This window comes from Passer domesticus, chromosome 32, assembly GCF_036417665.1.
Source record: "Passer domesticus isolate bPasDom1 chromosome 32, bPasDom1.hap1, whole genome shotgun sequence".
Lineage (NCBI taxonomy): Eukaryota > Metazoa > Chordata > Aves > Passeriformes > Passeridae > Passer > Passer domesticus.
This window is the reverse complement of record NC_087505.1, coordinates 2728669-2755592: the sequence shown is the minus strand read 5'-3', so window position 1 is coordinate 2755592 and position 26924 is coordinate 2728669. Positions and strand designations below refer to the sequence as shown.

The following is a 26924-nucleotide window of genomic DNA, read 5'->3' as shown; positions in this document are numbered from 1 at the left end:
AATGTCTCCATCTCTGAACATTTTAAGGATGCCTGTGCAGCTGATCCAAGGCTCCTGTCTCCCCTGGTCAGGAATTGTGATGCACAGAAAGACTTTAAAGCTTTATTGCACTTTTTATTTCTCTTTTCTGAGTCTGGTCTGTCTTCCTTAGCAAAGAAAAGACAAGGGATTTGAGAGGGGACTGGGAGGCCACAGAGTTAGTAGTAATATTCTGAGATTCTGACACTTAGCTGAAGTGGTTTTAATGTCCCTTGGAGCTGAAGCAATGAAAAGAGCCAGAAGAAAAATATTCACCTTCCAAATGTGACATGACAGTGTGTTTTCATCAAGAAAAACAGCAGCAGGAATGAAAAGAGGGGAAATCTCAGCTAATATTGCTGAGGGGCTGTGGGGAGACATATCTGGGAGCTGGCATTTTCTTTTTGGGAAAGCAGAGCACCAGAGAGCAGAAATGGCAGGAAGGGTTGGGATGTGACACCAGGGAACAAGGATGAATCCCAGCTATGGAAACAATGAGAAATCATTAGAGAAATCGTTAATGAACAGCACTTAGTTGCAGGTGGCACGTGTCAAAGTGGATCTGAAAATGTTTCATCGTTAATTTTTTGGGGCAGAACAGTTTCAGGAGGGATTTGGATGTGCAGGAGCTGCTGGCTCGGGGCTGGGGGTTGCTGGTTTGCTGTGGGGAGGAGCTGGTGTCTTGCTCATCACCTGAGAGCCCCTGCAGGGATTTGAGCTTTCCAATCCAAGTGTGGGTACCTGAAATCCCACGTGGCATGGAGGCTTTTTCTGACCTGAGAAGGGCAACCCAGTTTGAGAAACTTCTATTTTGTTTTCAGCCTCATGTGAAGGGGGAGACAATATAGATGTTATAATTCTAATCAGAAGTTAACTATTTCATAACTAAAATATAATGGTTTAGTCTGACCCCATGGATGAGGGATAATTCAGAACAAAACTTGGAATATAGATGTTATAATCAGAATTAACTATTTCTTAACTACAATATATTATAGTGGTTTAATATGATACCATGGATGAGGGATAATTCGGAACAAAACTTGGAATATAGATGGTGTAATTCTAATCAGAATTAACTATTTCATAACTAAAATATAATGGTTTAATCTGACATCACGGATGAGGGATAATTCAGAAAAAGATTGGAATATAGATGTTATAATTCTAATCAGAATTAACCATTTCTTAACCACAATATATTAATGGTTTAATCTGACCCCATGGATGAAGGATAATACAGAAAAAGATGGGAATGTAGATGTTATAATCAGAATTAACTATTTCTTAACTACAATATATTATAGTGGCTTAATCTGACCCCATGGATGAGGGATAATTCAGAACAAAACTTGGAACATAGATGTTATAATTCTAATCAGAATTAACTATTTCTTAACCACAATATATGATAATGGTTTAATCTGACCCCATGGATGAAGGATAATTCAGAACAAGACTTGGATATAGGTGTTATAATCAGAAGTTAACTATTTCATAACTAAAATATAATGGTTTAATCTGACACTATGGATGTAGGATAATTCAGAAAAAGATTGGAATATAGATGTTATAATTCTAATCAGAATTAACTATTTCTTAACCACAATATATGATAATGGTTTAATCTGACCCCATGGATGAAGGATAATTCAGAACAACACTTGGAATGTAGATGTTATAATTCTAATCAGAATTAACTATTTCTTAACCACAATATATTATAGTGGTTTTATTTGACACTATGGATGAGGGATAATTCAGAAAAAGATTGGAATATAGATGTTATAATCAGAATTAACTGTTTTATAACTACAATATATTCTAATGGTTTTATCTGACCCCATGGATGAGGGATAATTCAGAACAAGACTTGGATATAGGTGTTATAATCAGAATTAACTCTTTAATAACTAAAATATATGATAATGGTTTAGTCTGACCCCATGGATGTAGGATAATTCAGACACAAGACTTGGAATGTAGATGTTATAATTCTAATCAGAATTAACTATTTCTTAACCACAATATATTATAATGGTTTTATTTGACACCATGGATAATTCAGAACAAGACTTGGAATAGAGATGTTATGATTCTAATCAGAAGTTAACTTTCTTAACTACAGTATATTATAATGGTTTAATCATTATAATCATATTATAATGACACCATGGATGAGGGATAATTCAGAGCAAGACTTGGAGCTTTCTGCAGCAAACATGGAAAACAGAAACACAGATAAGTTCCTCACTCACATGGTTAAATATGATCATTTTAGGTCTTTAAAGTTCCAAGCATCAGAGTTTTCAGGGTGAATTCTTGCAGGGTTTTTTAGCTGTGGCTGTCACCAGTTGGTGACAAAGCTCATCTGCTTTGACATCCACAAGGTTTTAAAGCCCAGCCTGCAGGAGGGGTGGAGCAGATCCTGCAGGGAGCGTGAGGAGCAGCACAGAGGAAGGCAAGTGAGAAAAGAAAACAAAGAGTGGCATCACTGGGGCAGCAGCTGAGCAGGAGCAGCCCGGGAAGAGCCAGGGTACCCTTGAGAGCACCTGGGAGACAGACAGGGAGCTTGAACCTGACAAGGCAGGGAGGGAGCAGCACCTGGGCATCCAGGGAGGTGAGATCTGCGAGTTTGGGGGGCTGGGAGAGGTTCCACTGATGGAGCAGCGCGGTGATCAGCGCCAGGATTGGCATTTTTGTTGTCTGTGTTGAGAGTAATTAATGGGTAAATAAATGGCCTGCTCTGTGTTTGTGGGAGACTTTGTTTTGGGATAGGTACTGATCCTCTTGGCACAGAGCAGGAGGTGAGCACCTTGCTCTGTCTGATTCCCACTCTGCTTTTTGAGTCCTGCAGTTTCTAAAGGTCAGCGTGTGATTCTTGCTGTTGGTTTCATGAAGCTGATTAATGAATTTTCTTTGTAAGAAAACATCTGAAGTATCATCACTGCTCTGCACTGCACTCACTAGAGAAGGAAAGTTGTGTGAGCACAGATTTGAGAGGTGCGTGATGGCATGTGGGATTGTTCTTTTCTTGGGCTTGAATAATACAAATTCAGGCTTTGGCTCAGAATTATTTAATTATTATTTAATTCAAGCTTTAACTCAGAATTATTTAATTATTATTTAATTCAGGCTTTAGCTCAGAGTTATTTTATTATTTTTTAATTCAGGCTTTAGCTCAGAATTATTTACCTGCTGGCCAGTTTTCCTTGCCCTTTGGTGTATATGCATGTGGGATTGTCCCTTTTCTTGGGCTTGAATAATACAAATTCGGGTTTTAGCTCAGAATTATTTAATTATTATTTAATTCAGGCTTTAGCTCAGAGTTATTTACCTGCTGGCCAGTTTTCCTTGCACATTGGTGTATATGAAAAAACCCATTTTTGGTGACATGGTGAAGCCTTTTTTTGAAGCCTGTTGGACTAACACTGGGCCTTGAACTGGGCAGTGCCACTGACCTTCTGTGCCCATGTCACACTGCTCTACCCTTTTTTCTCCCTGTAAAATGGAGATTTTATCTAATTACCTCTGCTCTTATGAGTAATAACAGCAGGTTTGATTGCTGAGGATGTGTGGAGTTGGACAGCCAGAGCTGCAGCTAGAAACCCCATGAATAATGCACCCAGAACACATGGCAATAAGTTTGTTTTCTCTGAGCACTTCGGCAGGGAAGGCTGCCTTTGTGGCTGGCTGCATCTGGTGTTCCCAGCAGCATTTCTCCTGCCCCCACTAATCCTGGCATCTGTTGGTGTCCCCTGCAGTTGCCTTGGTGCTCTCTGGTGTTGCCTTTCACATTCCTGATCCTTTCTCCTCCCCATGCTCCTGAGCCACCCCAAAAGCAGCTCCTGGTGCTGCTTCCCCAATTTTTGTCTGGCCAGGGGGGCTGTGGCACCTGCCAGGGTGCCAAACGTCCCAGAAAAGTGCTGGGCTCCTTGAGAGCTTTATCTGAAACTCCTTTTGAGATCAGGACATCTTTCCATGCCATTGCTCACAATTAATGACTTAACAAATGACTTAATGACTGCAGGGAAGATAAGGACAGAGGATTCAGGCTGGTTTGGTGCCTGTGATGCACTTTTCAGCAAATCACTGTTTTTTCAGACCTTTTTCTGATCCATTTCATTTCAAAACTGATAAAGGTATTTAAGTGCTGAAGATATTTAAACATTTTTCTCCTTAAAATTCCCCCAGAACAAATAATTTTTCAGTGCCTTAAGGGAGGCTGCAAGAAAGATGGAGGGAGAGTTTAAAAAGGTTTGGAGGCAGGATGGGGGGAATGGCTTTGGGCACAGGGTGCCCCATCCCTGGAAGGGTTCCAGGCCAGGCTGGACAGGGCTTGGAGCACCCTGGGATAGTGGGAGGGGTAGGATAAGATCATCTTCAAGGTCCTTCCCAGCCCAAACACTTCTGGGATTTTGGGATTTTGTGTCTGCATGACAAGGAGCACAGGTTTGGTTTGTTCTCTGGCAGGGAGGGAAGCTCAGGGTCTTAGAGCTCGACTCTAATTTCCTGTAGTTGAGATGATTCCCTCTCTTATTTTCTGCTAAATAGGTCAGTTTTATATCCCTGCCAGTGTCTGTGCTGGTGGAAGTGTGGATGTTGCTGTAGGATAGGAAATAAAACAATGTGGATGTTGGAATGGTGGATATTGGAATTTCTAAGGTAAAAAGAGGGACATTAATTTTGGACTTTAACATTTGTAGATTATAAAAGTGACAGTGCCACCTCCCCAATGACACTGGACAAACCAACAGTCTATTAAATTTCTCAAAAAATACAAACCAATAATTATTAGAGAAAAACATGCAAGAAAATTCATTACAAGAATGTAAAATCAGAAAGCTTGGAAGAACAGGGTGACGTGGCCTTCCCTGTTCCCCTGCTTCAGGAAGCACAAAAAGCAGTGTGTGAATGAATGTTTGGGGCTGGCATCTGCTCTGCCATCCTTCCTGAACTGTGGAAAACCCTCAGCTGAGAGGCTTTTGTGGTGTGTTTGTAAACTGATGCCCACGTGGCTCAGCTTTCCTGGTGGCTCAGAGAATTAAAACCAGAATGCTGTTGGGCTTTGGGTGCTTCCTCATGGTTTGATTTAAAACCAGAATATTGCTGGGCTTTGGGTGCTTCCTCATGGTTTGATTTAAAACCAGAATATTGCTGGGCTTTGGGTGCTTCCTCATGGTTTGATTTAAAACCAGAATATTGCTGGGCTTTGGGTGCTTCCTCATGGTTTCATGTAAAACCAGAATATTGCTGGGCTTTGGGTGCTTCCTCATGGTTTGATTTAAAACCAGAATATTGCTGGGCTTTGGGTGCTTTCTGCTGGGTTTGATTTAAAACCAGAATATTGCTGGGCTTTGGGTGCTTTCTGCTGGGTTTGATTTAAAACCAGAATGCTGCTGGGCTTTGGGTGCTTCCTCATGGTTTGATTTAAAACCAGAATATTGCTGGGCTTTGGGTGCTTCCTCATGGGATTCATTTAAAACCAGAATATTTGGGTGCTTCCTCATGGGATTCATTTAAAACCAGAATATTTGGGTGCTTCCTCTGGGTTTCATTTAAAACCAGAATATTTGGGTGCTTCCTCATGGGATTCATTTAAAACCAGAATATTTGGGTGCTTCCTCTGGGTTTCATTTAAAACCAGAATATTTGGGTGCTTTCTCCTGGACTTCATTTAAAACCAGAATATTTGGGTGCTTCCTCTGGGTTTCATTTAAAACCAGAATATTTGGGTGCTTCCTCTGGGTTTCATTTAAAACCAGAATATTTGGGTGCTTCCTCTGGGTTTCATTTAAAACCAGAATATTTGGGTGCTTCCTCTGGGTTTCATTTAAAACCAGAATATTTGGGTGCTTCCTCTGGGTTTCATTTAAAACCAGAATATTTGGGTGCTTCCTCTGGGTTTCATTTAAAACCAGAATATTTGGGTGCTTTCTCCTGGGTTTCATTTAAAACCAGAATATTTGGGTGCTTTCTGCTGGGTTTGATTTAAAACCAGAATATTTGGGTGCTTTCTCTGGGTTTCATTTAAAACCAGAATATTTGGGTGCTTTCTGCTGGGTTTGATTTAAAACCCGAATATTTGGGTGCTTTCTCCTGGGTTTGATTTAAAACCAGAATATTTGGGTGCTTTCTCCTGGGTTTCATTTAAAACCCGAATATTTGGGTGCTTTCTCCTGGGTTTCATTTAAAACCAGAATATTTGGGTGCTTTCTCCTGGGTTTCATTTAAAACCAGAATATTTGGGTGCTTTCTCTGGGTTTCATTTAAAACCAGAATATTTGGGTGCTTCCTCTGGGTTTCATTTAAAACCAGAATATTTGGGTGCTTTCTCTGGGTTTCATTTAAAACCAGAATATTTGGGTGCTTTCTCTGGGTTTCATTTAAAACCAGAATATTTGGGTGCTTTCTCTGGGTTTCATTTAAAACCAGAATATTTGGGTGCTTTCTGCTGGGTTTCATTTAAAACCAGAATATTTGGGTGCTTCCTCTGGGTTTCATTTGCCTGCTCCCTCCTCAGATGCAGCTCCTCCAGTGGATCAGCAAGGCTGGGACTAACTGGGCTCTGGTTATAAATAAAAAAAATTAATTTGATGGTCGACATTAAAATCTGTAGCCATCATTTGAAATGTCACGTGGATCATTTGGAAATGATAATATTCACATAGTTTTCATTTTCACTTACCACTTAAAAGTGTTTTACAGATAAATTGTGGATTTGAAGGAGGTGACTGGAAGCGTTGGTGTCTTGGAACATCAGCTGCTGTGTGTGACTGAAGTGCAATTGTTTGCTTTCTAATTGGTTATATATATTATAGATTTATATAATATTATTTTATATTTGGTTTAATATTATTTCTGTATTGGGTTTACATATTATTATTTATATATTGGTTTTATATTGTTATTATATATTGGTTTTGTGTATTATTTATCTGTTGGTTTCATATATTATATATTGGGTTTATATATTATTATTTATTGGTTTCATATATTATTATTTATATATTGGTTTTGTATATATTATATATTGGTTCTATATATTATTATTTATATAGGTTCTATATATTATTATATATATTAGGTTTATATATTATTATTATATATTGGCTCTATATATTATTATTTATATAGGTTTTATATATTATATATATTTGGTTTTTATATTATATATTGGTTCTATATGTTATTATTTATATATTATTATTTATATATTGGTTTATGTGTTATTTATATATTGGGTTTGTATATTATATATTGGTTTTATATATTATATATGTTGGTTTAATATATAGTTATATATTTGTTTTATATATTATTATTTCTTTATTTTTAATATATTATTATATATTGGTTTTATAGATATAATTTATATATTGATGTTACATATTTTATTTATATATTGGTTTTATAGATATAATTTATATATTGATGTTACATATTATATTTATATATTTGTTTTATATATATTATTTATATATTGATATTACATATTTTATTTATATATTGGTTTTATATATATTATTTATATATTGATATTACATATTTTATTTATATATTGGTTTTATATTTACTATTTATATATTGATATTACATATTTTATTTCTATATTGGTTTTATATATATAATTTATATATTGATGTTACATATTTTATTTATATATTGGTTATATATATTATTTATATATTGATATTGCATATTTTATTTATATATTGGTTTTATATATACTATTTATATATTGATGTTACATATTATTTATATATTGGTTTCATATATACTATTTATATATTGATATTACATATTTTATGTATATATTGGATTTACATATTATTATTCCTGTATTGGTTCTATATTCCTGTATTGGTTCTATATTCCTGTATTGGTTCTATATTCCTGTACTGGTTTCCCTTAACACTGATTTAAGTTCTGCTGAACCCCCGTTCACGCCCTGCTCTTTTCCCCGCAGAGCGCAAGATGCCGAGTGCCCGCAGCGGAGCAGCTCTCCTGAGGAGCACAGCCCTGTGACCCTTCCCAGAGCCACCCGCAGGCACGTCTCCTGTCATGGACCCTCGCAACCCTGCTATGTTAGCCTTGGCTTCTGACTCAGAGGCGTTTGCTGGGAAAAGCCCCTCTCTGGTAAACATTGGCACCTTGGTGGGCAAGGGGGAAGCGGAGCTCGAGGGCTGCGGCAAGGAGGAGGAGGAGGGGAGGAAGAAGAGCAGGGAGGAGGGCGGCGCCGGCGAGGCTCCGGGCGATGCGCAGCAGCAGTTCTCCGTGAAGGAAACCAACTTCTCCGAGGGAAACCTCAAGCTGAAGATTGGCCTTCAAGCAAAGAGGACAAAAAAGCCTCCCAAGAACCTGGAGAATTATGTCTGCCGGCCTGCCATAAAAACCAGCATCAAGCAGCCAAGGAGGGCTCCCAAGGGCGGGAAGATGACGGAGGAGAAGAGCGAGCACTGTCCTTCAAAGCAAGTGAGTGGTGTGGCTGTGGGGTGGTTGGCACACTTCAGCTGCGTTTAAAAGCTCCATCATCTCTGGTTTTATGTGGAACCTCTGATACTGAAGTGTCTGCAGTTAGAAATGGTTTTATTTTGTGGCCATTAGCAGGAAAAAATGCTTTTACAGTGTGCCAATTTGTTGTTTCAACAGCAGTGAGAGATGATTCCCATGTTCACTTGAACTGGGTTCATTTCTGAAAAGTACTGGGGAGATTTTGAGTCTCTTTTCTTAACAAAGTGAAGGGTTTGGGTGTCCTGTCTCTCTTGAGATGGGGCTCTGGATGTGCTGTGCTTGCATTTAGAGTTTTTCCTACCTGTTAGAAGCAGTTTTGCTGTGTCTCACCTGTCGCTGCTCAGGCAGGGTCTGAAAAGTGAGACAGACTTTTCCAAATGATTTAAAAACCAGCCTGGTGATAGCTGCATGTAAATGCTGGAGAGATGTGCCAGGGCTTTTCCAAACCCTGCCTCGAGGATTTGTTTTTATGATCTCCATGATGTAATCAGTAAGAGCAGCAGTAGCAGATAGGGAAAGCAGGATAAATGGCAAGGATTACAAATACAATTGCATAGATGTTAAATTTTTGAAGGGTTTGGTGACAGCCTGCTCTTTTTTCCCCCATAAACATAAAAGTTTTGGTAATCAAGGTTAGAATACGCCCTTGTGTAGTACTGCCAGGGGAGTGCAGGGAGCCCCTGGAAGTTGGAGTCCTTCCTTTGCAGGGCTTTTCTCCTCAGGGGCTCCTGCTCCAGAGCTTCCCCAGGCTGAAGCATTTCCATTTCCCAGCTGTGCCCTGTCCTCAAGGCTCCCTGCACCAGTCTGTCCTGGGCAGAGCCTCCCGAGGGAGGGAAGGAGAATTCCTCACCTTGTGCTCAGGTGGTGTGTGCCTGGCACACCCAGACCCTTCCTCTCCTCTCCCTGGCATACCCAGACCCTTCCTCTCCTCTCCCTGGCATACCCAGACCCTTCCTCTCCTCTCCCTGGCATACCCAGACCCTTCCTCTCCTCTCCCTGGCACACCCAGACCCTTCCTCTCCTCTCCCTGGCACACCCAGACCTTTCCTCTCCCCTGGCATACCCAGACCTTTCCTCTCCCCTGGCATACCCAGACCTTTCCTCTCCCCTGGCATACCCAGACCTTTCCTCTCCCCTGGCATACCCAGACCTTTCCTCTCCCCTGGCATACCCAGACCTTTCCTCTCCCCTGGCATACCCAGACCTTTCCTCTCCCCTGGCATACCCAGACCTTTCCTCTCCCCTGGCATACCCAGACCTTTCCTCTCCCCTGGCATACCCAGACCTCTCCTCTCCCCTGGCATACCCAGACCTTTCCTCTCCCCTGGCATACCCAGACCTTTCCTTTCCCCTGGCACACCCAGACCTTCTCTCTCCCCTGGCATACCCAGACCTTTCCTTTCCCCTGGCATACCCAGACCTCTCCTCTCCCCTGGCATACCCAGACCTCTCCTCTCCCCTGGCATACCCAGACCTTTCCTCTCCCCTGGCATACCCAGACCTCTCCTCTCCCCTGGCATACCCAGACCTCTCCTCTCCCCTGGCATACCCAGACCTTTCCTCTCCTCTCCCCTGGCATACCCAGACCTTTCCTCTCCCCTGGCATACCCAGACCCTTTCCCTGGCATACCCAGACCCTTTCCCTGGCATACCCTGACTGAAATTGGCCTTGAGGAAGAATCACCTTCAAGAGAAGGGAAGTTTGAGGATCACCTCATTGTGGCCTTCCAGTGCCAGGGAGAGAATCTTCACAAATCTTTACAAGGGCCTGGAGTGCCAGGCAGGGGGAATGGCTTTCCCCTGCCAGAGGGCAGGGCTGGGTGGGATTTTGGGCAGGAATTCCTCCCTGTGAGGGTGGGCAGGCCCTGGCACAGGTGCCCAGAGAAGCTCTGGATGCCCCTGGATCCCTGGCAGTGCCCAGGGCCAGGTTGGATGGGATTTGGAGCAGCCTGGGACAGTGGAAGGTGTGGAGTGAAATCTTTAAAATCCCTTTTAGCCCAGACCAGTCTGGGATTCTGAGTAATCAATTATGTGCTTACAAAACAAGTGTGCTGGATGTTGTGTAAGGACTACAATTGCTTTTTCCAGTGCACTCACATTGGGGTTTTCCTGCTCTGGAAACAGAGGTGTTTGCAGTCAGCCTACTGAACAAGAAACTCTCAAGTGTTTGTTGTGTAACTTCAGATTTTGGCAGTGGTTTTTATTGTACATTCTTCCATTTCAGAACAAGCTTATTATTTCTAATGATGTTTCTAACTTTGGCTTGAAAAACATGAGAAAAGTTGATGGCAGTTTGTTATTACACTGATGGTTTTCTTTTGTTTTTGTTTTTTAATTTTTGTTTCTTTTTTTGTTGGGTTTTTTTTTTTGTTTTGTTTTGTTTTGGTTTTTTTTGACAAGACTCTGTTGCAATGAGTGGAGTATTGGAACAGTCTGGAATATCCAGCCAGTGATTTCTCTTGGTGTCTGAATTGAGGTGGCCCCTGCAGCTGCAAATCTCTTCTTCAGGGGAGGTTTAGGTTAGACAGCAGGAAAAACAACTCAATGTTAAGTTAATCAGGGGAGGTTGAGGGTGGATATCAGGAAAAGGTTCTTCCCCAGAGGTGCTGGCACTGCCCAGGCTCCCCAGGGCACGGGCACAGCCCCAGAGCTCCAGGAGGGGCTGGGCAATGCTCCCAGGGTGGGATTTGGGGTGTCTGGGACTGCCTGGTCCCTGTGGGTCCCTCCCAGCTCAGCACATTCCATAATTCCCTGATTCTGCACTCAAAAGGCACCTCTGTGGCTGGAGACTTTCCCTTTGCATCAAGAGCTCGTGCCCTGGGAGTTTTCACCAGAGAAAATAATCAAAGTTTGAATTCTCCTGGTGGCAGCAGGGATCCTTCATCCTTGCCATCTTTGTTTACACACCAGGATATTTTTTTCCCGTTTCAGATGGAAAGTAGAGAAGGAGGCAGGTATTGGTGATGGTGCAGGACATTGCTGGTGTGATGCGTGTTGATCCCACATCAGTTCAGACTGCAGCTGCTCTCAGTGCAGTCACTCTCCTGCCTGCCAGGCAGCCCTGCATGCAGAGGATGCACATCTGTTGCATGAAATTTGCATTATTTACAAGAGTTTCAAATCCCTGACTCACCAGAACTCCCTTTAGATCCTCTGCTCTCTCCTGAGTTGTTCTGAGGTGCTGTTTCAGTCTGTCTGTTCCCTGCTGCCATTTTGCACTTTGGGTTGTTAGAAATGACGCTGAACAACATCCTGCTGGTTCCTGAAGTGGGATTAGGAGTGGAAATAAATGGGAATGATGGCTTAAAACCATCACACGTTTTGAATACAATACCCAAGGGTTGGTTTTTTTGTCTTGCTGCCATGCAATACATAGAAATAAATATAAATATATATTAAATATAAATAAATATATAATAAATATAAACATAAGAAATATAAATATATAAATAAATATTTATATATAAATATATAAATATATAAATAAATATATAATAAGTGTATACAATAAATATAAATATATAAAATAAATAATATACATGTAATAAATAATAAAGATTTTGGCACTGCAAATTACACTTCAGCAAAGGAAAGCTCTCCATGACTTTTTGCTGTGGATGCAGAGCAGGGGAAGCAGACATGTGACCCATTCAGAGCCAGGTGTGGCTTTACTTGGAGCTCTGAAAGGGAACTTTCTGTTCTTTTAAAAGAGCACTGAAGAATTAGAATGAAAATTTAGCACTTGCAGTGTGCAGAGTTAACCACTGAGAGACAGAGAGGAGGAGTGGAATTCTCCTCCTGGGAATACCAGTGGTAAAATGAAAATAGGAGGAAAATCCTTTGCACTGCCATCTATGACAGGTTTTTTTCCTCGAGTTTAGTGCTGATAAAACTTGGGGAATATATTTAGATTTATGAATGAAGGGTTTGTCTGCAGTGTGGACAGGGTAGGTGCAAGTTGGAGTCACGGAATCCTGCAGGCTGGGAAAGGCCTTGGGATCCAGCTCAGGTCCCAGCACTGAACAATTTCCAGCACTCCAGGGATAATAATTCCACACTTCCCTGGGCCTGACCACCCTTTCAGTGGGCAAATTTTTCCTTGTATTTTACAATTTGTCCTCAAGTAATGTGTAGACATAAAAATTAATAAATTTTTTTTTTTTCTGAGGAGAAAATCACAGAGCAGGAAGGGGAAACCCAGAAATGGCTGACATTGCCAGGTGTTATAAAAACCAAAATTAACTGTTTTCAGTTTGCTTTTTGACACTTGAGTATGGAATTCTTTCAGAAAATGTCCTGGGGCAGGCAGACATTGCTGTACTAAGCCCAAAACCCCGAGCCTTGAACAAAAATAGCCATTTTTGCCTTTTTATTTTGCAGGATGGTGGGTAGGGATGGCTCAGCTGTGCTGGCAGCAGTGAAGGTTTAGCAATAAAAGGCAAGAAGTGACAGTGGGAACACAGAGCAGCAGGTTGGGACTCGCCTCCTGCTCCTTCTCCTTTTTCTGTGTAAAACTGCTGAGTGCAGGGCTCTGCAGCCCTTCCTCTGCCTTTGGTCATGCAGGGAAGTTTGCTGATGAAATCACAGCCACCCACTGAAAGAGTTTGAAGCAAAAAAAATAAAAGTTTAAAAGATGAAGAATTGATTTGTTTTCTTTTTGGGTAGCTCAGGAATATTTCCTGCAGGAGCTGGGACAGAAGTTTTTTGTCTTAGGTTAATTCCACAGAATCCTTGTTTTCCTGGTAGTTCAAAGTTGCTTTTAGAAAAGGCTAAAAAATAAAAAGTGTTGGAGGTGAAAAATAAACAGCATTTTTATTTAGGGAATGTGTTGATGTCACAACTACAAAATAATTCCTGTGATTCCTCAAAATGCTCCAGACTGAGCGTTGGCCTGGAGTACAACAATACTGGATAAATCTCTGTATGTCCATTAAAAATCCTTATTTCTTGCCAGTGGCTCTCAAAAAAAAAATCCCAAACAACATTTTCATGAGCAGGCTGGTTCCTTTTAACTACTCCAGGTGCTGGAAGCTGAGAGTATTTTGAGTTTTGTTCTTGGGTTTGGTTGGGAAGTGTGACACCAGGCTTGATGGATGTCCCTGTGCCCAGGGAAGATCTGCTGCCCTTGACCTTTTTGCACATAAATACCAGAGATAATGGCACTAAATAATGATCTAGCAGTAATAAACCCTGATCCCCTTTTTAGAATAAAGGGGTTTTTTTGCTGTTGGTGCCTGGGATGATTCTGGAATCACAGAATTGTTCAGGTTGAAAAGGACTTTTAAAATTATGGAGTTCAACTGTTCCCCCAGCACCACTAACCCATATCCCCAGCAATTATAAGCTGTTAATTTGGATAGTTTGTATCAAAATAACCTGGAATTATTATTCCTCAGATGAATGGTGCAAGTCTAGAAAGTGTAAGTTCACACAGGAGATGGGGAATTTTCAGTTCAGCTCAGTGTCAAACGAAGAATAATGCAAATTTTGTGGAAACTTAATGTGTTTTATGCAATTGCTTTGGGCAATACTTTTATTGGACGGAGTCTTAAACCAGACAGTTGAACTAAAGATTGCACAGGAACAAAAGTTCCAGTTTTTAGAGCACAAAATGCTTTTTGATGCAATGTAATCTCACCCTTTTGAGCAGCTTTGTGCCCAGATGGGCTTTTCATTCCAGCTGACACCACAGGAACGTGGAGCAGGGCTCGAAATTTGGGCTGCAGAGGCCCAGAATTCCAGGAAAACTTTATTTTTTATGGCATTGTCCATTTGATTGCAACATTGAGGCAGGAGGAGAGAGCAGGTGAAACACTCAGGAGGTGTTGATGTTTTCTTTTTTCCACAGTGCTCACAAATGTGTCTGATTAAAACCTGACTTTGTGCTTCCCTAACACAACATAATATAGATATAAATATAAATATAAATATAAATATAAATATAAATATAAATATAAATATAAATATAAATATAAATATGATTGTACTAATATAAATATAAATGCAACTATAAATATAAACATATAATTTTACTAATATAAATACAACTATAAATATATAATTTTACTAATATAAATATATAAATCTGCATTTATCCAAGGGAAGCAGGGCTCAGGAAGGAATTAAGGGCTGGATGCTGCCTGTGAGCCCAGCTTGCAGCACCAGGAGCTGGCAGAATTTGGAGACAGGGACACCTTTAGGGGTCCATGGGAGCATGGGGGAATCAGAAAAATAGAAACTTCCACAGGCACAAAAAGGTTTGATTTGCAGCCTTATGATAAGCTATTTATTTATTTACTCATTTAAAATTTTATTTATTTATTTATTTATTTATTGTATTTAAAAATACAATACACCGAAAAACCATAAACTTATATTTCTATAGCTGTAAGTAAAACTATACTTTAAATAAGTAAGAAACTGTAAATAAGATGGTGAAGGGTTTATAAATCAGCTAAGAGTTTAGAAATTATAGCAGAAACATATGGGTACAAATGAGACAGAAGCCATTAGACAAAAGTATCCACAGTGCAGCAGAAGTTAAGGTGGTAAGTTGGAAAATCAAAATAAATTCTGTGGCAACCGTCTATAGTTTAGGAAGTTATATGTTAGTTTAGGAAGTTATATTAGTGTAGAAAGTTATATATTAATTTAGAAAGTTATATGTTAGTTTAGAAAGTTGTATTTGTTTAGAAAGTTATATATTAGTTTAGAAAGTTATATTAGAAAGTTGTATGTTAGTTTAGAAAGTTATATGTTAGTTTAGAAATTTATATTAGTTTGGAAAGTGATATATATGTATATAATATATATACATAATATAGCTAGTATATTTTATAATACATAGTATATTATATATTAATATAAAGTTATACATTATCTGATAACAAAGAAACTTGGGACTGCCCTTGAGCTATAGCTGAACACTTCTCTAAAATCTCACAAGCTCTAAGACTGATATTTATCTGTAGAATAAATCATCCTTAAATTAAAAATAGTCCCATCCTTCATTTCTAACAGTGACAGTGACAGCAGCAGCCACTTGGGCTTGACTTGAGCTCTGTGCTGCCATCTCACAGAGCCCTTGGGTGGGCTGGGGACATTGCTGTCCCCAGAGCAGGTGACAGGGCTGGCTGCTCCCAGCTGGGGGTTTGGAGGTTTCCAGGGGGAGGAGGTTGCTGTGTGTGACCAGAGCTGGGCTGGGGGTCACTGGTCATTTCTGTCCCCAATGCATGTGACAGTGCTGGCTGCTCCCAGTACTGGGAGCTGGAGGTTTTCAGGTTTTCTGTATCTGGAGATTCCCATAGGAGGTTGTCCAGTGTGTGAATGGGAGAGCTGGGGGTCACTGGTCACTGCTGTCCCCTGTGCAGGTGACAGTGCTGGCTGCTGTCCCTACCCAGCTGGGATTTGGAGGTTGCCCAGTGAGAGAGCTGGGCTGGGGGTCACTGGTCATTTCTGTCCCCAATGCAGGTGACAGTGCTGGCTGCTCCCAGCTGGGACCTGGAGGTTTCTAGGGGAGGTTGCTGTGTGTGACCAGAGCTGGGCTGGAGGTCATTGCTGTCCCCAGTGCAGGTGACAGTGCTGGCTGCTCCCAGCTGGGACCTGGAGGTTTCCAGGGGCAGGTTGCTGTGTGTGAATAGAGCTGGGCTGGGGGTCATTGGTCACTCCTGTCCCCAGTGCAGGTGACAGTGCTGGCTGCTGCCCCTGCCCAGCTGGGACCTGGAGGTTCCCAGGGGGAGGAGGTTGCTGTGTGTGACCAGAGCTGGGCTGGGGGTCAGCCTGACCCCATGGCCACAGACTGTGACACTGTGGGCTGTGTCCTGGAGGGGGTGTCCTGTACCAGGGTGTCCTGGGAGTGTGTCCCAAGGTGTGTCCTGGGGTTTGTTCCTGGGAGTGTCCTGGAGGTGTTTTGGGATTTGTTTCGGGGGGTGGGTTTGTTCCAGGGGGTGCCCTGGGGTTTGTTCCTGGGAGTGTCCTGGAGGTGTTTTGGGATTTGTTTCGGGGGGTGGGTTTGTTCCAGGGGGTGCCCTGGGGTTTGTTCCAGGGGGTGTTTTGGGGTTTGTTCCTGGGGGTGTTTTGGGGTTTGTTCCAGGGGATGTTTTGGGGTTTGTTCCAGGTTTTGTTCCAGGGGGTGTTTTGGGGTTTGTTCCAGGGGGTGTTTTGGGGTTTGTTCCAGGGGATGTTTCCCAGGGGTTTGTTCCTGGGGGTGTTTTGGGGTTTGTTCCTGGGTTTGTTCCAGGGGGTGTTTTGGGGTTTGTTCCAGGGGGTGTTTTGGGGTTTGTTCCTGGGGGTGTTTTGGGGTTTGTTCCTGGGTTTGTTCCAGGGGGTTTTTTGGGGTTTGTTCCTGGGTTTGTTCCAGGGGGTTTTTTGGGGTTTGTTCCAGGGGTGTCCTGGGGGTGTTTCCCAGGGGTGTCCAGGGCAGGGTCTGTGTGCTGGGAGAGTTGAGCTGCTGTGGCTGAAGGTGATTTACATGATTCCCTCAGTATAGGAGCAGTGGAGTTCAGTTCTTCCCCTGTTGCCTCTGCACAGAAAATGTCCTTTTCATTCCTGGAGTTTGGGGCTGTGCATGACTGCAGTTTGATTTTGGTATCTGCCATACTCTCACTCCTTAGTGGCAGCAATACCTGCTATTCACTTCACCCAAAAATCTGAAATTTTTAATGATACAGAATTGCAAGAAGCAGCTTTGGCTCTCTGGCTGATGTTGGGAATTTTTAAAATGTTTCTACAGCCACTGCAACCATCTCCAAAGGAATCATCTCAAGATTTTTTCTATTAGAAGTTACTGGATGAAATTTTGTCCTTCAAAATTCCCCTCCAAAATGTTTCTGTTATTCATGCTGATTATTAAATAGATTTATGGGGGGAAAAATTCCCATATAAGAATTTTGGGTTTAAAAATGCTGAAAAAAATGACAGACTTTTTTGACTTCTTGTCTGACATCTCACTAGATGCTTCCTGTTTTCCTTTTCATTTTCTTTGAAATAATTTTCAGTGTGCTTGGAGAACTCACTCACCCTTAGATGAGAAAGAAGCTTTCCAGGGCACACGCCTTCAGCTTTCAAAGGATCTGTGTTTGATGCTAAAGTCTTGTTTTCAGAACAATCCTGCCATCTTGCTCAGATCAAAGCTGGTGTTTGGAAGGGTTTTGTTAGTTATGTATTTATTATTTAAGTGTCTGCTCAAACTTCCAGGCTCTTTGTTTGGAAGTGGAGGTGAGCAGGGAGAAGCAGAGCCTGCCAAGAGGTGTTGGATGCCCAGCAGTGGCTGTGTGAGGGCACCACAGAACCCAGAGGGTGGCAGAGCACCCAGGAGGAGCAGGAAAAAGAAGGAAAAGTGTGGAGAGCAAATACAGGGATGAGGAGCTGAATTCCCCAGTCAGTGTTTAGGTGGATTTTTGAAATCTGCTGAACAAAGAGGATTTTTCTTCCAAAGTTCTTGTCAGAATTTCAGGCTGGAGGAGGATGCAGCTCTCTGAGGGCTTTAATGCTCTTCAGTGACTCTCTGGCACTGGGTGCCCAGGGAATTCCAGGATTGCAGCTCAGGGTGGTGGCATGCTGACTCGGGAGTTTCCATGTGAGTGCCAGCCCTGGAGGTGGGCACCAAGCACCCCCTGTGCCAGCCCTGCAGGAAGGAGCAGCCCTGCATTTGGGGTGCCTGGGGGTCCCTGCAGAGGCTCCCCATTACCCACACAGCTGATTCTCATCTCAGCTGTCACTGCCACATTTCCTGAAAAATCCCTTGCCCAGGATTTCTCCCCTGGGAAGCTGAGAAGCCTCAGAGAAAAATGGAAACAATATTATCTGATTTGCTTCTCCTGTGTTTTGCTGCTTTGGAATGTGGTTTGGACATTGTTTACCAACAGGTGATTGTTTCATTAGTTTCATGTGAATTGTTTTTACTTAATGACCAATCACAGCCGAGCTGTGTAGGGGCTCTGGAGAGAGTCACAAGTTTTTCATTATTATCTTTTAGCCTTCTGTCTGTGACCTTTCTCTATCCTTTAGTATAGTTTTAGTATAATATTCTATTATAATATATAATATAATGTCATAAAATAATAAATTAACCTAAAAACATGAAGTCAGCTTCATAATTTCCTCCCTTCGACGGGGGTCTCAGAAAATCCCACACTCAGCAGTGTCTGGCTGGATCCAGGCTGCAGATTCCTGGTTAGGTGCAGCTGGCTGAACAAATCCTTCGTGGTCAGCACCAGAATTGGCTGTTCAGGGGAATCCAGGCTGTCCCTTCCTTCAGCATCCATAGGTACAGCTCTGGGGACAGGGCAGTCAGCTGCTGCAAGTGCCAGGCCATTGCCATACAGTTTTTGTGGCAGAGGGATGAAGAGCTGTGGCGTTGGTGTCTTCCACTCCATATTTAGTGTTTGTTCTGGTAGGGCCCAGGAGGTTTTCATCTTGGGAATGAAATCACAGCATCACAGTGACTTTGAGCTGGGAGGGACCTTAAAGCCCAGCTTATTCCACCCCCCTGCCATGGCAGGGACACCTCCCACTGTCCCAGGCTGCTCCCAGCCCTGTCCATCCTGGCCTTGGGCACTGCCAGGGATCCAGGGCAGCCACAGCTGCTCTGTGCCAGGGCCTCACAGCCTCACAGGGAGGAATTTCTCCCATATATCCACCTAAATTTCCCCTTTTCCAGTCTGAACCCATTCCCCTTGTCCTGTCACTCCAGTTCCTGATGAACCCCTTCAAGGTCCTGCAAGGTCTGAGTTCCCACACAACCTTCTCCTCTCCAGGCTGAACATTCCCAGCCCTCCCAGCCTGGCTCCAGTCCCTTCATCCACTCCATGGCTTCCTCTGGACCTGCTCCAGCATTTCCATGTCCTCCTGATGCTGGGGACACCAGAACCACGGGCAGAATTATCTCATCAGGGCTCAGAGCCTTCCATTCCCATGCATGTGTCCCCTGACTGCAGAGATGTGTTGGGCACTGTGTGTAAAGAATGCCCTTCCAAAATAAAAGATGAATTTATTGAGATGCTCTCAGTAGGATTTATGAAGGTATTCGGTGTTGCAGTTTTGATTTTAAGCTTTACAGAATGAATTTCGAGTTTGGTGAGGTCTGAACTGGAAGTAAGTGTGAGTTTCAGTTATTCCATGCATTATCACTCCCCTTCCCCTCCATACGAACAGAATAATTTGAGTTATTTTCTTTTGCTTATTTTCCTGACTGCCAGGGCTGTGCTGGGAGGAGAAGCTGTTGGTGCAGGGGCTGGGGGGACACGGCTGAGCTGCCAGCAGGGCTGTGCAGGGACAGGGTGACAGTGCCAGCCCTTCCAGGGCACTGCTCAGCTGCTGCTCAGCACCATGTGAGCTCCTCAAGTGCTCTCACACTATAAATAGCCCAGCACTTTGTTGTTTGTGGGGTTTTATTAATAAACATCAACAGTATTTTTGGAGGATATTTGTAATAATTGGGGGACAGATTAAATGGTTTGTATTTCCAGACTTGGGAGTTTGGGTTTTGTTAAATCAGCAAAGCCTCAGCTTTGTCCACCATTAAAACATTTTGCTTTAAATATGAATATCACTATTATTTGCTGAATGTGTTTATTTTATTGTGACATTTTATTATTTAAATTACTGGTATTACTATTGTTTGGTTTAAAATTAATAAGATCAGGAAGCCTCTGTTTATACAGTAACCCTGATACCAGAGCAAGTGTTAATCACCTAAACATAAAAAGATACTGTGTTACTCAAAGTGATACTTTGTACCCTGCTCCTAAAGACTTTTTTTTCTTTATTAACTCTTAGGACCCTTCCAAGTCTTACAAGAAATCTGGAGAAGTTGCAGCAGTTGATTTACACGTGGAAGAAGGTATCGAAGTAGAAACAACCCCTTTATCTAAGAAAGTTTCCCCATTGCATTCTGAAATGACAGATTATATAAAGTCATCTCCTCCGACCCTTATCAGTAGCCATAATTCTGATTTAAAGGATAGAACAGAAATTAACGGAACAACAAATGTCACAGAAAAATTGGCTCAACTTATTGCAACTTGTCCTCCTTCCAAGTCTTCCAAAACCAAGCAGAAGAAGCCTGGAAGTGGAAATGGAAATGGAAATTCATCTGCTTTGGTGAAAGACTCTGGGAAGAAGCTGCCAGGAGCTATAACTGCAAGTGGGTTGGTTAATAAAGATTTGGTGAAGAAGCTGCCAGGCTCTGGGATTGCTGTTGGCTTGGTGAACAAGGACTCAGGGAAGAAGCCATTAGGGATTGGCAGCGCAGCCATATTGGTTAACAAAGACTCTGGGAAGAAGCCCCAAGCAATCAGCCCCTTAATTGGATTGGTTAGCAAGGACTCTGGGAAGAGGCCTCCAGGGATCAGCACTCCAACAGGGTTAGTCCACAAGGATTCAGGAAAGAAGCAGCCAGTGACCAGCTCTGCAGTTGGGTTGATCAGCAAAGATGTGGGGAGGAAACTTCCAGGGATCAGCACTCCAACTGCTCTGCCCAACAAGGAGCCCCTCAAGAAACCAGTAGGGATCAGCACTCCAGCAGGATTGGTTAACAAGGATGCTGGGAAGAAGTTGTTGGGAATAAACAGTCCTACAGGTCTGCTTAACAAGGACTCTGGAAGGAAGATGCCAGGGAGTGGGAACAGCACAGCTCTGGTTAACAAAGACTCTGGGAGGAAGACGCCAGGGATTGGCAGCCCCATGGGACTGGTTAGCAAGGACCCTGGCAGGAAGATGCCAGGAATCAGCAGTCCTGTGGGATTGGTTAGCAAGGACTGTGGGAAGAAGCCAGCAGGGATTGGCAGCCCAGCTGGTTTGGCTAGCAAGGACTCTGGAACTCTGAAAGCAGACTCCCTCGTGCCCTCCTCAGAGCCCTTTAAGCTTCCTTGCAATTCAAACCTCAGTAGCCTTGAAAGCCACGAGCCTGCGGATTTACTGAAGGAAAATACTACCAGCAAAACCTTTGAGAAGCACATGATGAGACAGAGCAAAGAAAGCATCTTGGACAAGTTTTCAATTCGGAAAGAAATTGCTGACGTAGGCAAAGAGATGTTCAGTGAAGGAATGTGTGTTCCACAGGATGCCTACTCATCCAGTGAGAAAGGGATTTATGAAATGTCTAAGCACGAGAAGCAGCCTCCAGTTTATTGCACTTCACCAGACTTCAGGACAGGAGGTGCCTCGGAGGTGTCGACAGCCAAGTCCCCGTTCAGTGCAGTGGGAGAGGGGAATCTCCCATCTCCTTCCCCCACTGTGTCTGTGCCCACCCTGAGCAGGAGCCTCCCCACAGCCTCCTCCCAGCTGGCATCCAACTCATTGCACTTAAGCTCCACGGCAGAGCTCTTGGAGGGCATTTCAGAGCCCGTGGGCAAAACGCCCTTCTCCTCGGACAGCTCCCTGCTGAGTCTGAACAGGACACTGAACCACACCCTCAGCACTGATTTTAAAGGTGCTGAGAAAGACTTAAGTGATTCAAAAGCATCTTACGTGGAAACGTCAAGAACAAGTCCTCCCACAGGGAAAAAGCCCATTTTGGCAGCTGAGACAAGCATCCACGCTACTGTCACCCCTTCAGTAGTTAGTTTTACCAGCTTGTTTGGTAGCAAGCAGTTCCTCAAGATCGGTGCAATAGCTGCATCTGAGAAATCCTGCCAAGGAGCAAAAAACCTGAGCAGCACTCAGCAATCAAAACCTTTAAAGAAAAGAAAAGGAAGGAAGCCACGATGGACTAAAGTGGTGTCGAGAAGCGCGTGCCGACCTCCAAAGGGTCTGGAACTGGAAAGGTCAGAGCTTTTCAAAAACATTTCATACAGTGCACTATCCAGCAGTAATTTGGAGCAGGCCAAATTCCTGAAAAACATCGGATCATCCTCGTTTGTGGAGCATGAATTTGTCAAACATCAGTTGCCAAAGCTGAATGAAGCTAATGGGCAGTCTCTGGCACTGCTGGCTGAGACTGACAAGCAAACTCAGAAGTTCTACAGTGCTCACAAACAACCCTCCAGCTTGTGTATGTCAGATGATTTCTTAACTGACATATACAAACCCAAGAGAGGAAGACCTAAATCCAAGGAAATGCCAGAACTCGAAGGTCCCCCCAAAAGAACTCTCAAGATCCCAGCATCAAAAGTCTTCTCAGTGCAGTCAAAAGAAGAGCAAGAGCCTCCAATTTTGCAGCCTGAAGTCGAAATTCCCTCCCTAAAACAAAGCTTATCAGGACAAGCTTTTCCTAAAAAGAGAGGGAGGCCTAAAAGGCAGATCCGGTCATCGATAAAAATGAAACCACCTATTCTGTCTGTGGCACCTTTTGTTGGAACAGAGAACTCGAGCAAGATGGGGCCTGAAAGTGAGCAGCATCGACCCGGGGAGTTCTTTGAGAGGAAGGACCAGCTCCGAGGGCCAGAAGAAGTCCAAAGCCCCAGTATTTGTAGCATGAGTGATTTGGAAGTAGACTCAGACAGAAAAGTTGCCAAGAGAAATAACGGACAGTTAATGAAAACAATTATTCGAAAAATAAATAAAATGAAAACTCTGAAGCGAAAGAAACTCCTGAATCAGATTCTGTCCAGTACAGTGGAACCAAATACCAAAGGGAAGATGCAATCCAAGCTCCACAACACCGTGTCAACTCTTGCTGCCACATTCGGTTCAAAACTAGGCCAGCAAATCAACGTCAGCAAGAAAGGAACCATTTACATAGGAAAAAGGAGAGGGAGGAAACCTAAAGCTGTGCTGAACGGCATTTTAGCCAGCAGCGCTGCCAGTCTGACAGTTCTGGAGAAGTCTGCCCAGCAGGCTCCTGGTACATCCCTGGGACAAGTCCTTCCCCACCTGCTGCCCTCGGCGGCGAGCCCCTCGGAGATCCTGCCGTCGCCGGTGTGCTCGCAGTCGTCGGCCGTGAGCGGGGGGCAGAGCCCCGTGAGCAGCGACGCGGGCTTCATCGAGCCCAGCTCGGTGCCCTACCTGCACCTGCACTCCCGCCAGGGCGGCGTGGTGCAGACCCTGGCCATGAAGAAAGCGGCCAAGGGGAGGAGGAGGTTGTCCCCACCCACGCTGCTGCCCAACTCGCCGTCGCACCTGAGCGAGCTGACGTCGCTCAAAGAGGCCACGCCGTCCCCCGTGAGCGAGTCCCACAGCGACGAGACCATCCCCAGTGACAGTGGGATAGGCACGGACAACAACAGCACCTCGGACCGAGCCGAGAAGTTCTGTGGGCAGAAGAAGAAGAGGCACTCGTTTGACCACGTGTCCCTCATCCCGCCCGAGACTTCCACCGTGCTCAGCAACCTGAAGGAGAAGCACAAGCACAAGTGCAAGCGCCGCAGCCACGATTACCTCAGCTACGACAAGATGAAGAGGCAGAAGAGAAAAAGGAAAAAGAAGTACCCTCAGCTCCGAGGGAGGCAGGACCCTGATTTCCTCGCTGAGTTAGAGGAGTTAATAAGTCGGTTAAGTGAAATTAGAATAACCCACAGAAGTCACCATTTTATACCCCGAGATTTGCTGCCTACCATTTTTAGGATAAATTTCAATAGTTTCTACACCCACCCTACTTTTCCTTTAGATCCTTTGCACTACATTAGAAAACCTGATTTAAAGAAAAAGAGAGGCAGGCCTCCAAAAATGCGGGAAGCTATGGCAGAAATGCCTTTCATGCACAGCCTGAGCTTCCCCCTGTCCAGCACCGGGTTCTACCCCTCCTATGGCATGCCTTACTCCCCTTCTCCCCTGGCAGCTGCTCCCATAGGATTAGGTTATTATGGAAGGTACCCTCCAACTCTTTACCCTCCTCCACCCTCTCCTTCTTTCACTACCCCCCTACCCCCACCTTCCTACATGCATACAGGCCACCTGCTTCTCAACCCCACCAAATACCACAAGAAGAAGCATAAACTCTTGCGCCAGGAAGCTTTCCTCACCACCAGCAGGACTCCTCTGCTGTCCATGAGCACGTACCCCAGCGTCCCCCCCGAGATGGCCTACGGCTGGATGCTGGAACACAAGCACAGGCACCGCCACAAGCACCGGGAGCACCGCTCCTCCGAGCAGCCCCAGGTTTCCATGGACACCATCGCGGCCAACAGCTCCTCCAGAACGGTTCTGGAGTCCTTGAAGCGCTACAGGTTTGGCAAGGAGGCTGTCGGGGATAGGTACAAACACAAAGAGAAACACAGATGCCACATGGCTTGTCCTCACCTGTCACCTTCCAAGGGTTTGCTGAGCAGAGATGAGCAGTGGGTCAGGAGAGAGCCTTCGGAGTCCAATTCCTTGGCACTGGGCTTGCAGACACCTCTGCAGATAGACTGCTCCGAAAACTCCCCAGCTCTGTCCCTGGGGGGGTTCACTCCCAGCTCAGAGCCAGCCAGCAGCGATGAACACACAAACCTTTTCACAAGTGCAATAGGCAGCTGCAGAGTCAGCAACTCTGCCAGCACCAACGGACGGAAAAAGTTACCTGAGAGCCCCGGGCTGTTCGGCGGGCAGGACGCGGCGCTGGGCCGGCCCCTGCGGAAGGAGCCCCTGCCTTCTTCCCTGGACAAGGCCCTGCAGCCACTGTCAGGTAAGGGAGCTCGGCCTTTCCGTGTGTTTTGGTGGGTTCTGTTGTACCAGACACAGCTGGAGCAGGGGGCAGGTGAGGTTTTGGCTCTGCAGGGGTGTCCAGCCCTGTCCCTGTCCTCACTGAGCGCTCTGCTGCTGCAGTGTCAGCACAGACTGACAGGGGATCTCCCCCAGAGCCACCCATGGCACTCTGTCCCTCCTCCCAACAAACTCCTCTTGCTTCCTTACAAGCTAAGGCTTTGCTTTCTCATGCAAAGGTCTTTGCTTTTTCCATACAATTTTAATTTTCTGGAGAAATGAGGGAAATTCTCACGATTTTTGATATTTTCAAAGCCGTGTTTCTGTTGGAAGTTTGGTTGGTTTGGTTCAGACCACCTGTTGCTGCTACTGTTGTGAGTAATGTTTCCATTTAAGAAAATGTTTCCTATTCCTTTTGTAACTCCATTTTGATAATTTGACAATCTCTGCTACAACAGAGCTTTCAATCCCTGCCTTGAGGCCTCTTGCAACACCTCAGAACTGCTGGGGTTCATACTGGGGATGCCTGAGACCAAACCTAGAAATTTTGGATTTATTCATAGTTGGGAAATGCATCTGACAGCCTCCAGCAAAACTGGAACAGGAGGAGCAGGAACAGGAGCTTGTCATTTGCATAATATTAAGGAAAACAAAAGATAACCTGCAAAGGGCAAGTGCAGCTTGTGTTCCTGCCTGCTTCCAGTGTGTGAGGGAAGCCTGAGCTGCTTCTCCCTTCCCTTCTTGCCTACATTCTCCCTTGAAGTTTAAATCACTGTCCAAAGCCACTTGTGACTAATATTTGACAGAGCAAGAACCAGCTGCCAGGACTGAAAAATCCCTGCTCCCATTCCTGGCTCCCATCTTGCTCCTTCCCATGGGATGCTCCTGCTGTGGTGCCTGCTGCCGCCTCCTCTGCTCTGCACACCTGTGTGTGCCCAGGGATTTTCTCTGGATTTGGGGGGTTTATGTTTTCCTTCTTTATTTTAAGCGCAGCTGGATCTTTGACAAATTCATATTTCTTTGTGCTGGTACTGAAATTACTTGAGGTGGTGAGTGGAGTGTGGAGAAGGCAGCAGAACCATGAGATTGCTTCTCCTGCAGTGATGGAAAGAGAAGTTCTGAGTGCTGGCTCACTTAAATTTGGCTCTGAGGAGTGAATTGGTTGTGGGAACCTGAGCAGATCGGGGAATTGAGAGATGATTGGAGTGAATGATCTGACCTGGGTTTGTGTGAGGAGTAACCCAAGGAGGGGGAGAGCAGAGATGCTTTTTGTGAAGGCTCTGCCTGCTCCCTGCCCCAGAAGTTGGAGTGATTCCTCAGGCTGGGATGTCACTCCCAGGCAGTGCATTCCCACCTGGAACATGGATATTTGGTGAGGCTGGCATTTGGGTTGGGGCCCAGCTCATTCCCAAGGAACCCCACAACACTCAGAAAACTTAAACCACGTCTGGTAAAAAGCCCCAGGAAAGAGAAATGCCACATTTGGGGTTTTTAGATCCATGTCGGTTTGCATGTTGTGTTTGGGGTGTTTTGGTTTTAGCCCCGATGCCAAATAGTGATTCTGAATCCATGACATGGATTACAGATTAAAGCAAAGGCACAGATGGAGAGAAAACCTTTGGTGCATCAAAGATTGTTTATTTATAAAAGCAGATGCAGTTTGGGTGTGTGGTGGTGCTGGATCAGAGGCTTGGAATAAACAGTCAGGGATCAGCATCAGGGAACCCATCCAGAATGGGTCTTTGGGATCCACAGGGAATGTTTGTGGTGCTTTATTTCAGAGTGTTCCATGTGGAAAATCTACCTCACCTCCACATTTTGAACATAAACCT

The 26924-nt window shown here is 44.2% G+C and overlaps 1 protein-coding gene across 3 annotated transcripts in view; it reads left to right on the top strand.

Moving 5' to 3' along the window:
• ASH1L (ASH1 like histone lysine methyltransferase) overlaps positions 1 to 26924 on the top strand; it is a 76573-nt gene that overhangs the window by 3736 nt on the left and 45913 nt on the right. For all 3 annotated transcript variants that reach the window (XM_064401795.1, XM_064401794.1, XM_064401796.1), the window contains exons 2-3: positions 7988 to 8493; positions 20311 to 25075. In XM_064401795.1, the coding sequence (XP_064257865.1) occupies positions 8083 to 8493; positions 20311 to 25075 (5176 nt within the window). In that variant the 5' untranslated portion in view covers positions 7988 to 8082. The remainder of the gene's footprint in view (positions 1 to 7987; positions 8494 to 20310; positions 25076 to 26924) is intronic.